Source organism: Maniola hyperantus, chromosome 11 (genome assembly GCF_902806685.2).
Source record: "Maniola hyperantus chromosome 11, iAphHyp1.2, whole genome shotgun sequence".
NCBI lineage: Eukaryota > Metazoa > Arthropoda > Insecta > Lepidoptera > Nymphalidae > Maniola > Maniola hyperantus.
The window spans coordinates 5,992,226-6,005,524 of record NC_048546.1 but is presented as its reverse complement, the minus strand read 5'-3'; the positions used below and the strand labels follow the sequence as shown (position 1 = coordinate 6,005,524).

Here is a 13,299-nt window from a genome sequence, read left to right as displayed (position 1 = left end):
ATCACTTACCACCAGGCGAGATTGCTGTCAAGGGATAACTTGTATCTGAATAAAATAAAAATAAAAACCAAACTCGATTCAGTAGTTCCCATGATTAGATATATACAAGAACAACCCTATTAAACGTTAATGCCTGAATAAACAAAGCATGCATAGCGTAAATAAAACGTGACTGTTTTATTTCTAAGAACTTATACATTACTATACTATACACTATTATACTATACTATACATTATTATACTATATATATGTATAAAAACTTATACATTATTATAAAGTGGTACCTCATAGGTACGTCTTTAAATTAGTTTATAATTTTTATTTTTATTTTTTTAAAGAATATTAGCCATAATTATTAAAATTTAATTAATTAATTATTAATAAACTCTATATTATCATTATTGAACTTTAGGCTCCCTATGGATATTATTATGTTACGCTTATAGAACGAAAACGCTCACTGAGCGATAAAACAGCTCATAATGGTTCTGTTTTCTTTAAAACATCCTTGTTATTCTTCTTCTAGTGCTCCCGCCTACCGGAGGTCGGCTATCATTAAGGCTAACTGGATTTTGTTCACCGCTCCATACACAGTGAGCTGTTACTCATGTTGTGTTGTGTTATGGCACTTATTAAAAGGTCCATAACGGGTTGTGGCAAGCATAGAACGACCACATAGCAAAATTCGTCTCGCGGCTTTCGTGAGATTTGACTACGACGCATTGCGGCAGTGAAGAAAAGCTCTGACGTCTGATGCCTAGTTGTAGTAGTGCAACTACGAGTTACGAACGCAGCAGATATTTAATTTCATGATAACAAATTCCCTATGTGATCATCGTTCAGTGGTTGCCGTAAGTCATGGTGATGGGCGTTTAAAAAAGGTTTAACACGAATTTCGCGATGTGGATCTTTAAAGAAACCACAACGCTTATATTGTGGGCTGCTATTTTGTTCAGTGAGCGTTCTCGTTTTTTGAGCTTGACAGATATGCTGGTAGTCGTAGATATTTTCTATTAAGTAGCTAGATCGGTGATTGAGATGTTTGTGCATCGCCGACGTACTCGTGTGGCTGACGCTCATATTTTGTGCAGGCACAGGCACGCAGGTATTTGCTTGTGAGGTATGAGTTAATGGAGATAAGGAGGTGCTAGTTTTTTTGTTCGATTGCGGTAACCGACCGCCACGGTGTCGGCAGTCGGCGGCGCCACGACGAGCCGTCCATTCGCTCGTCCGCCGGCATTCGTGTCTGGCGTCTGTTCCTCGCATTATCGCCGCCAGTGTCGCGTGCTCCCACACTTTATAGGCTTTATACATCAATGGTGCTTGTGGTTCTTTACAGAACACCGACAACACTTCAACACAACCAGGATCCACTAAAGATATCATGGACAAGGAGCACGCTTTAGAGGAAATGATGGGGAAACTAGGTGAGTGAACTGAACTTTTCGGAACATATGGTGATGAAACTTCTTATCGATGGAATCGCATACTGCTGGGATTATATAAAAAAAATCACGCATGTTCGAAGTAACGCACGTAAGTAAGTACACATGTTAATGAGTGTTGCCCTGTTTTTTGATCAAGCCGGTCTTGCGGTCAGAATACCGATTGCACGTGTCGCAAACTTCGTGTGGGCTCAAGTGATCGAGTGAAGGCGAAAGAGCTTTCATTTTTATATCAAATGGAATGTTTCAAGGTTCCGGTAGGTAGGTAAGTAGGTACCTATACCTACTTGATGTAAATCGTAATGCCCCAACCAACCATGCCCCAACATTATTTATAGCGAATGCACCTTCGGGTGTCATGATAGGCATAAAATATTTTATGAGCTTTTTGCATGGTGATAGATATAATTTCCTGCATTTCTTTATTCTAATAGGTATAAAAATACCTGCTTAGCTATTTTAGTTTTCACATAATGCGGAAATTATTTGAATACCTATTCTTGTGTTAGTTCGCTTTTGCCCTAACATCGGTAACATTTGTAACAAATAACAAGCTAATTACCAGATGTAGCATTTTAACGTCCATCTGCAATTCTAGTTCGGAAGATGCACCCGCAAAACTTTGACAGGCGCTTAGGCGGGCGCGGCGCTGAAAACCATGACTGAAATTCTAACTCCCAATGAATCAATTTATTTCCTCAGTAGTAGTTATTGATATAGTAATAAAATATTGGAGCTTTTATTTAGTTCCAAGCGAAATTAATAGGTAGCACTAGATGGAGAAAACGGTGATAGCCTAGTGGTTAAGACGTCGGCCTCCTGTTCGGGGGGTCGGCGGTTCAATCCCAGGCACGTACCTCTAACTCTTCGGACTGATTTTGCGTTTTAAGCTATTGAATGCACTTGCTTTAACTGTCGAGGGAAACATCGCGAGGAACCCTGCACGGCTCAGAATTCTCCATAATGTTCTCAAATGTGTGTGAAGGCTGCCAATCCGCACTTGACTAGTCCAGCGTGGTGGACTATTAAAACCGGTTCAGTAGTTTCAGAGTTTATCGATTATAAACATGCAAATCTTTCCTCTTTAAAGTAAGTATTAAGTATATATAGATCACCTACTCAGTATATAAGTATGAAATTTGAAGATTCATTCTAACCATGACATCATGGTATATGCTACGAGTTATTTCCCGATCTATAAAGATTTGACATGCTTACGAAACTGTTACGGTTCGATCAAGTATCGGCAGTTGGCCTAATATTAAAAATTTTAGTACCTAGTACCTACCTACTTGCCTACTACTTAACGTGGTAACGGTGGCGTGTGACCCTGCCTTGAAATTTAACAGCACATAAATTAAAATGTATTCATTTCACACCGAAGGCAGGTATATGGGTATGTTCCATAACCATAAAAAGAAAATCACAAAATAATCGGCCAACCTTGATAGCATGTGCGTGTTATGCATGAATATTAAATATGCTCTTTAAAGGTAGATGGGCACAATCGATGTCTTTTTATGATTAGGTACAAGAATCGGAATAATAGGTATTATTATAGTTTTCAATGAAATCCCAAGCGAATATCGTACGTGATCAACTGATCACGCAAGACGCAAGAGAGTAGCTGACAAGCGGCAAGCCAGTGGTAACCTAGAGGTTAAGTTGTCGGCCTCCAATTCGGGGACATGGGGTTCGACCCGGGCATGCACCTTCTCATCAACTGTTCGGAGCTAGGTGCGTTGTAAGAAATGAAATATCACTTGCTTTAACGGTGAAGGAAAACATCGTGATAAAACCTGCATGCCTGAGAGTGAATGGTGATCATGATTGTAATATATGTATAAAAATATAGAAGATATACTTTTTCATTAGAGGAAGTAATAAGTAAAATCGATCAAATAAATCATGCGTAAATTCCTTCTAACAATATTATGGTAATAGGATGTTTTTATATTTCCTGGTGACGACATTTTGAGTGATGCTGATAAGTAATAACTAATGAGGTTAAACCTTCATCGTCTAGTTGATTCTAACCATCGCTATCAAAGTTGAAACAGTAGGTAATGTGTTAATTATTGTTCAAGAGAACCTAGTGATATTGTGATGTCACGAGTTTTAGCATAACAAAACAACCGTTTAGCCTGTCAGCTATAAATAGTTTGTGTTTACTTTTGTTTGTTTCAAACTACATACTTCAGTAGGCATGTCGATCGAAGAAGTGTGTCCTTCTCCAATGATAGTTTTTTTTAATTATTTAAATAGGTAGATATCTTTTGTACTTGAATTGTACATTATATTGAATTGTAACAGTTTGCTGTCAAGGCGCGGACTAATAACCAAAAGATCGACGGTTCTAATTTATCTAATCTAACTCTATACCCGTTGTAATATTGCACCAGTTTTTTTTTTCCATGAGAAAATTCATCATGGGTATCACCTAGCCAGGGGAGGTACGGAGGTTATGTCGGACTCGTGCTGATTAAAATCCTACAGTGTACCACACGTCGCCTGGTGGTTGGGCTACGGGATCGAACTCGTTCTATCGTCCAACCCAGCCAGGCAGCGACGTCAGTCTAAACTCTAAGTAGACTCTCCCTCGGACCAATAAAATGTCACTATATTATAGCAATAACCTACACCTAATTTGCTAAAAGTCCTCGGACTGATCGTAAATCACAAAATTTAAAAATATATAATATATTGTAGGTTGTTAAACACCATAATGAGGCGCACCAGGAACACAATAGTGCGCCTTGCTTGAGGACCATTTTCTTTTTCAGTTACAGAATCCTTGTGTTTATACGTCTTATCGCTCGGAACTAGGGGACAGGCCTAGCGCAAGCTTTATCGTTTGAGAGGAAATATTAGTCATGTTTGACCTTGCATAATTAAGAAAACTTCTCCAAATTTTTTAAAATTATAGTCCACAATGCTGAACCTGTTAGAAAATGGGAAGAGAAATAGAAAGATTTCTTATTTAAATAAATTGCTTTTGAATCGTCGAAAGAATCTACCAAAAGGCGACTGTCAAAGGTCTTTTTAATATTTTTTGCGTACTTATTGCAGCTTTGTTACAATAAACTAAATAATTTAAGTGCTGTCAACTCAGATTGCCAATAATATTTTTTTTGAGCAAGAGCCAAACAGCTATAATAGTTATTTAACCTACTTTATATCAAAATGTTGTACGTTTCCGTTTCCTTATACTTTGTCTTTTATAATTGGATTATTATGATTAATGAATTATGTAGGTATTATAAATAGATTCCTACTAAGTTAGGTATCGATTTATCCTTAAGTAGGAAACTTAAAATCAATTTACTTAAGTGGTTAGTGGGTATAGTGAGATAGTCACAAGTTTATTGTTAGGTATCTATGTGTGTCAGATTTGGTTTGGTTTCCTCAAGGATTGGTGTTGTATTACATTATGTAAGCACCGTATCGGACTAAATACGTAGGCACTAGGTAGATCAAGTCATTCATTTATATCCATACTAATATTATAAATACGAAAGTGTGTATGTGTGCTCGCCTTTCAGGGCTCATTCGTTCAACCGATTTTGACAAGATTTGGTACAGAGATAGCTTGCATCCTGGGAAAGTACATGGGCTTCTTTTTATCCCGGAAAATCAAAGAATTCCCACGGGATTTTTAAAAACTTAAATCTACGCGGACCAAGTCGCGGGCATCATCTAGTTATACATTTATTTTGAAATTATTTGTACCTAGATACATTTAATTATTATGCACCTTTACTATACCTACTTATAATATGTACTTATATTACTCTCTGTATAAACAAACTAGAAGTGGACGAATTACCTATGTGCATAAAACTCCAACAAAAACTTTAAAAATATACCTAGGTACCTACTATTATTATGTTACCGGTATACCTATTTTGAAAGTTTAAGTCGAGGGAACTTTTACTAATATTACCTACCTAATGTACCTATCTAGGTAGATTATAGAGGCCAAACATATATTTTTATTTTTGTCTGGCTGTACTTATATTAACTTCACGCATCACGCAGAAACTTTTGAATGGATTGAATGCGATTTGGTATATTTATAGATAACTAGCTGACGCCCGCGACTTCGTACGCGTGGATTTAGGTTTTTAAAAAATCCTGTAGGAACTCTTAAATTTTCCGGGATAAAAAGTAGCCTATGTCCATCCCCGGGATGCAAGCTATCTCTGTACCAAATTTCGTCAAAATCGGGTGAACGGTTGAGCCGTGAAAAGCTAGCAGACAGACAGACAGACACTTTCACATTTATAATATTAAGTATGGATAATAATCTAGTTTTAAAAATTAAAATCCTCAATACACGCGGGCATCAGCTAGTATTTATGTTATAAAATTTTACTAATTACATTATATTTTAACAAATTATTATTAATATTTTAAAAAAATCTTTATTATTTTAGTACCCAGTAGGCAACAAACAGCACATGATTATTGTACAATATTATAAGGTCATAATAATATTGTCCCTTATCAGTAACAACCGTACTAAATTTATATTTATCACTCGCAATATGCTTCGAATAGTGATATGGTTGATATCTAGGTATACCTAGATATTATTTTACACGTCATAATATTATGTTCATATTTAAATATGATTTGGTTAGTCTGGAAAATATATTATACATTATACATAATTATATTTACTTAAAAATACAATACCTTATGCCAGGGATAATATTTTAAAACAAGTAAATTGTCCCTGCTAATATGACCGCACATTTTTTTTGCTAAAAGAAGATTTTATTCCTGGATAGTTTTTCTAGGCTGCTGAATCCATATTTTTAGTGAAAGTCAAGCAGTGACCACTAGACTATCACCACTTTATTGGATCATTATAGTTAGCCAATTGTTTTCTTTGATAAATCTATTTTAAAAATGAAATTTAAATGCGTTTGTAGGTATGGAACCTCTTCTTTTTTGGAAGTCGGTTAAAAATAACGATTAATTGTGCTCCAAATTATTTATCTGACTGAAAAGAGCTCGTGCAAGGCTCGTGCTCATTTACATACTGTGTTCACTGCGCATTTTAGCGGGTCAATGCCTATGATGACCTTTTCGTGACTATACAGACCTACCTTACATTCGTACCTACTAAGAAAAGATTAAGGGAGGGATAGAGTAAATAACTGCGCTATTAAACAAATTCAGCACAGATTTTTTCTGGATGGTAGTAGTTACTAGGTTTACTTACATAACTTCTGTATAATGATATTATTTGTTCGTTATTCTTTGTACGATGAAATTTTGTTCACCAAATTAACCTTTCCACTGACCTTTCTACTTACGGAATTTTTACGTAGTAGTTAATTACGTAGTACCTACTTAACAGTTTTTATTTGTATCGATTAGAAGGAAGGTAGTAACTAGTACCTAACTACCTACCTATCTACCTTTATGTAAATCATTATAAGATAGATGGATTCTTCATTTAAAGTAATTTTATTTATCAGGCTAGATTGTTTTACCACCGAATTATCATGGTTTTGAACAACCTCTAAAGAAAATAATCGCAGCACTATTTGCGAGCCATTTAATGTTGATTTCTATTCTCCATCATTATCTCCGAAGATTTTCATTATTTTGCCCCAAAAAATGAGATCTACACCAACCTGACTTTCAGATTCAGAATCTGGAAAAATCGAAAGTGATTAAGTACCTACCTTCCTAATAATATTTAAGGGAATTACTTTCCCTACTACCACGTGTGTAAGTTTTCATAGCCTTAAACCTATACTAATATTATAAAGAGGTAAAGTTTGTAAGTCTACTTGTAGGGGGTAATCTCTGGAACTGCTGAAGCGGTTTTGAAAATTCTTTCCCCCGTAGAAAGCTATATTATTCTTGAGTGACATAGACTATATTTTATTTTCAAAAAAATTAGATCCCTATGAAAATTGTAATAAGTTACCCGTGCGAAACCGGTAGATTAATAAATGATTAGGATCAGCAAACTGTTAATAAATAAACTATAATTTCTTTTATTATTGAACCTATTCTTACATTTCCGGCGACATCTGGTTCATGTGCAAACAAAATACGAATGTTTACTATTGGCATTACGCCAGTATTGAACGTTGATAACTACGTAACAATTGTAATTATCCTTGAAGAAACATAATTTCCATGTCAAACGATTTTTTTTAAATAGCCACTCTTTCTCCGCAGTTACTTAGACCTAGCGCGCACTACGGTGCGGGGTATTGAGGTGCGTTTTAAAATCCGTAAAGAATTTACTTAATTATATCAAAATCCGGTGCGGAATTAATGCCTCAGTGCGCGCGCTTGAATATAGTTCTATAGTTTATAGATTTTGCGGAAAAAAAGTATGGAAATTTTCCGTAGTGCGCGCTAGCTCTATGAAGTGCGCGCACTGCGGAATTAATTCAGCACAGGATTTTAATAGATTAAAATTCAAATTTGCGGATTTTAAAACGCACTGCAATTTAACGCACCGTGGTGCGCTCTAGCTCTTAGTCCAATTTCCATTTAACTATTAGAATGGACGATGAAATCGTTTTTAGGGTTCCGTACCCGAAGGTTACAACGGTACCCTAAATTACTAATCCTCCTTTTTAATTTTTTTTTCAAGTCTTGAAGTTTTGTAACTACTGCGCTCGAACAATAATTTTGAACTTTCGATAAAATTTTAGTAAAGTTCCATAATGTGGCTAATTCCGTTGTACACAATCTCTAAACTAAACTAAAATGATATGTCTAAATCTATTGCTATCCCTTTCATAATGTTGCTTGCAGAAAAGGATAGCACTAGATTTAAACCTGTTAATTTAGTTTAGGTTTAGAAATTGTGTACAGGAGAATTGGCCCGATAGCCTAGGTTAACCGGTATTTTTTAGGAAATAGTTGAACTTATGGTTACTAATTACCACGAAAAAAAATGTCCCAAAACGTTCTACAGAAAAAGAAAAAAAAAACCACTGACGGATGAAAATTATGAAAAAAATATGAAAAAATTCATATCTCCTAAACTACTGAAAATCGTTCAACATACATGGGGGTGATTTGGATACCCCTTAATATAAGGTATTCAAATTTTTCTTTTAGACGTCACATCCCCGGTCACCCTGTATATCTGGTCAGGCTTTAATGCCATTCCTACCTAACTACTACCGAGAAGAACCATCAAGAAACTCAGTCGTTGCTCTTAATTAATAAGAAAATTAATAGCTATTAGATTTATTAAGTAACTCAAATTGTGAGAATTATTTTCTCTGCTGGGTATGGGGAAGTGATAATAAGTTTGATAGATATGAAGCTGTAATGCACTAATCAGTCAATTGAGTAACAACGCACTATTATCACATCGCTCATACTCACACGTTGTTGATTGGCCAATATGTCGTCTTTTATCACGTTATCGCCCTATCAGTTATTATCTTTGAGTTAAAGCTCTATAGATCTATAGATATATAGTTGAGTTATAGATCTTTTAGTAGGGTTCCTCAAAAGTAAAAACGGAACCCTTATAGGATCACTTTGTTGTCTGTCAGTCTGTCGGTCTGTCAAGAAACCTGCAGGGTGCTTCCCGTTGACTTAGAATCATGAAATTTGGCAGATTATGGGTAGGTAGGTCTAATAGCAGACATAAGGGGAAACATCTGAAAACCGTGAACATAGGTTTACATCACACAAAAATATTTAAATTGTGGTCATGATCTAAAAATTAGTATTTTCAATTTTCGAAGTAAGAAAACTTTATCAAGTGGGGTATCATATGAAAGGGCTTTACCTGTGCATTTTAAAATATATTTTTATTTATTTTTATGCATCATGGTTTTTGAATTATCGTGCAAAATGTCGAAAAAATACGATTGTAGTACGGAACCCTCGGTGCGCGAGCCCGACTAGCACTTGGCCGATTTTTTAATGTTTATGATAATTAGCACGACGTGCTCGTGACTTCTTCGCCGCGACGCGACGCGCAACGGCACGGCGCAATCAGCCTATTCCGGGGGGTCCGGGGTTCACCAGCTTTTCGGAGTTATGTGAGTTTTATTAAACAACTAGCTTAAGCCCGCGACCTAATCCGCGTAGACTACTCATATTTCAAACCCCTATTTTACCCGCTTAGGGTTGAATTTTCATAAAATCCTTTCTTAGCGGTATCTACGTCATTATAACTATCTACATGCAAAATTTCAGCCCGATCCGTCCAGTAGTTTGAGCTGTGTGTTGATAGATCAGTCAGTCAGCTTTTCATTTTGTACATTTAGATTATTCACCTAAGTACTTTAACGGTGAAGGAAAACATTGGCATCGTGGGGAAACCTGCATGTCTGAGAGTTTTCCATAATGTTCTCAAAGTCGTGTGAAGTTTGCCAAGCTGCTCTTTGCCAGCGTGATGGAAAATGGCCTAAAGCCTTCTTATTCTGACAGGAGACTCGTTCTCGATGGGTTGAGATGAGACGGTTAGGTACATTGTCACCTTGCATTATACGCAAATACGTTACTTAGTGTTATGGTAAAGTGGTTGATTGCAGGAAAGAAACCGCACATCCGATCTCCATTACTCCTAATTTCAGAATCAGCTAGTTTACGTAGAACTGACGTTTAGTACCTATCTCGTTCAAAGATATTTTACCTATCTAAATAATACCTAATAGGTAGGTAGGTACAATCTAGATGCGGTAATTTTATGCAAATTGTGTTCTCTCGTTTTCTTTCAACAAAATTTATAAAGACAGGTGTTTATAAGTTTTAGGTACCTATTACTTAATCCATATCCACACTAATATCACATTATAAATACGAAGGTGTGTGTGTTTGTCTGCTAGCCTTTTAAGGCCCATCCGTTTAACCGGTTTTAACGAATGGCACAGAAGTAGCTTGCTCAGGGAAGGACATACCTAGCTAGGCTACTTTTTGCCCCGAAAAATCGAAGAGCTCCCACGGGACTTTTAAAAACCTTAATCCACACAGAAGGCCTACGCGACACAAAGTCGCAAACATCATCTATTTGATACAGATTGCATCCTTGAGTATTATAATTCAATGGATATAGGCTACTTTTTATCCCGTAAAATCAAAGAGTTCCCACGGGATGTGTAAAAGACCAAAACTTACGCGTACAAAACGGACAAGTACGCTTGTGCACTCATTTGATTGGTAAGTGTTTTGAGTTTTGACGGCTCCGTCACAAGCGTACGCACGTTTTGTACCTACTGTTTGAGTAATGATTGACTGCCACTTCGAATCGTATTTTCACTTGGATGAATAATTTATTTTCATTTCACGAATCTGGTAACCTAGGTCCTATCTAGGTATACCTATCTTCTCAAATATTAAACATCAAATTATGATCGATCGATAAATATACGCAGGCGTTTATTATTTTTATACCTTGTAGGTACGAGATAGCCAAAAACTTGTAACTTGTAATTAATTGTTTTTTAGATATTAGTGATCGTTATTCGTTAGGTAGATAGGTACAAAGACTTAATAATATTGAATTAACTACTGTGATTAACTATAACAACGTCTCTTATTTCAATTGTAGCAATATTTTGGTCAAGGTTTTCAACTGTGTTAATCTGTTCTGAGAAATTAATCGAAGAATTTTTTTTTTAAATTAAATAAGTACAAAAATTCAACGTAGGTATTTATTAATTGGCCCTTCACTTTTAAAAGTTAAAAATCTTATACATAATAGGTAAGTAATTGACGAAATTCCTCTCAAATTGCACTCACGATTTATGTAATGTACAAGAGCACGTTTTTAAAGGGCTTATTCCACCCTACCTGAAATAGGAAGTCCTAAGTAGTATGTGTTCACACGAAGGATTCCGTAGTCCGTACCCGATGGTCCGGGCCACGGAACCCTTCGTGTGAGAGTACGTATTTCTTGTACGATTACAAGAAATAACACTTTTTTTTTAATTTTCATGGCGGCCGTTTTGAAATTTTTATTATTTTTTGTTATAGCGGCAATAGAAATACACATTCTGTGAAAATTTCGACTCCCTACCTACTAAGTTTACGAGATACAGCCCGTTGACAGACAGGCGGACGGACATACAAACTGCGGTAGGGTCCCGTTGGCACCCTTCGGGTACGTGCAGCGTAACTAGGTACGGAACCCTGAAAACCAAATACCAATATACCTTTATCCTTTGACGACCTTCCTGGCGCAGATGTAAGCGCTGTTGTCTTATTAGTGGGAGGTTGCGGGTTCGATTCCCGGCAGGGGTTTGGAATTTTATAATTTCTAAATGTCTGGTCTGGTCTGGTGGGAGGCTTCAGCCGTGGCTAGTTACCACCCTACCGGCAAAGTCGTGCCGCCAAGCGATTTACCGTTCCGGTACGATGCCGTGTAGAAACCAAAGGGGTGTGGGTTTAATAAAAACTGCCATACCCCTTCCAGATTAGCCCGCTTCCATCTTAGACAGCATCATCACTTACAAGGTGAGATTGCAGTCAAGGGCTAACTTGTACCTACCTATTTGAATCAAAAAAATAATTTAATGATAACAGAGACTAAATGATAAAATATTGTTTAGGTAGTGTCAATAACCATTCCGTACAAGGTTCATGTACCTACCTAGCTAAAGTATAAGATAACAATATATAGGTACCTAAGTTCAGAGTTCAATGTCAATGTTAACAAAATACGTGGGTAGGTAGTATTATAAGATTCAAAGATTCAAAGATTCTTTATTTGCGGAAACATTTTACAACGAGATGTTATTACATAAAATTGTCCAGTAGAAATGTTTCGCCTTAAATATTAGGCATGCAAAACAATTAGTAAACCTAGTAAAACAATAACTATAAGTAATTTGACGCACGTTGTCTTTGTCTATGTTAAGAAGTATAAGATACCTATTAGCAGTTTCCCAATCTATTAGGCACATCTATAGATATAATAAAAGCTAAAACTGTAACTGGACGATTCCTATACATTAAAAGCATTATTATCGATATATAGAGCCCAAACAGTATTTTTTTAATTTTTGACTGCTAATAATTGTGCACGCTTCACGCTGAAACTTCTAAACGGATTTGAATTTTGGTCGCAACTTTGAGTAACTTTCTCTGTTTCTTGTCGATCTGTTTGGTACAAATTTTGCAATTGATTTTATCATTCTACTAGCAACCCGCCCCCGGCTTCGCACGGGTAGCATATTATTACAATTTTCAGAGGGATCTCTAATTTTTTGGGGTTCAGTACCTCAAAAGGCAAAAATGGATCGGACGGAACGCATTATAGGATCACTTTTTTGTCCGCCTGTCTATCTGTCAAGAAACCTATAGGGTACTTGCCGTTGACCTAGAATCATAAAATTTAAAATTTTAATCGTAGGTAGGTAGGTAGGTACTTATATACATATTTATCTACGTAGACTACGCAATAGGTAAGCCCACCCGCGCGAAGCCGGGCCGGATTAACTAGTCGTTCATAAACCTCCATCTTTAAGAATTTGACATTGAAAACGTGAATACGAACTTGTACGTATATAATATATTTATCCAATATACCTAATTGCCAAATTATGTTAATAATTAATTTAATACGTAACAGAAGAATAACTTCTAGATAGACATAGCGCATACCTATTGGCTATTACTATTACCTACTGGATGTTGCCCGCGACTTCGTTCTCGTGGATCGAACTATTAAAATTCCTGTGGAAACGCTTTGATTTTCCGAGATGAAAAGTAGTCTATGTAGTATGACCAGGATGCAAGCTATTTCTGTACCAAGTAGGCAGATATGGTGCCCGCAACTTCATCCATTTGCATTTACATTTTTGAAAATCCCGTGGGAACTCTTTGATTTCCCGGGATCAAAAGTTGCAT

The 13,299-nt window shown here is 36.4% G+C and overlaps 1 protein-coding gene across 3 annotated transcripts in view; it reads left to right on the top strand.

Moving 5' to 3' along the window:
• The first annotated feature begins 1,036 nt into the window (after positions 1-1,036).
• The window catches only part of LOC117986625 (organic cation transporter protein), a 28,209-nt gene continuing 15,946 nt past the window's right edge, over positions 1,037-13,299 (top strand). Inside the window, exon 1 of one of the 3 annotated variants that reach the window (XM_034973497.2) lies at positions 1,037-1,428. In XM_034973497.2, coding sequence (XP_034829388.1) covers positions 1,386-1,428 — 43 coding nt within the window. In that variant the 5' untranslated portion in view covers positions 1,037-1,385. The remainder of the gene's footprint in view (positions 1,429-13,299) is intronic. The other 2 variants (XM_034973496.2, XM_034973499.2) reach the window with 2 other exon arrangements.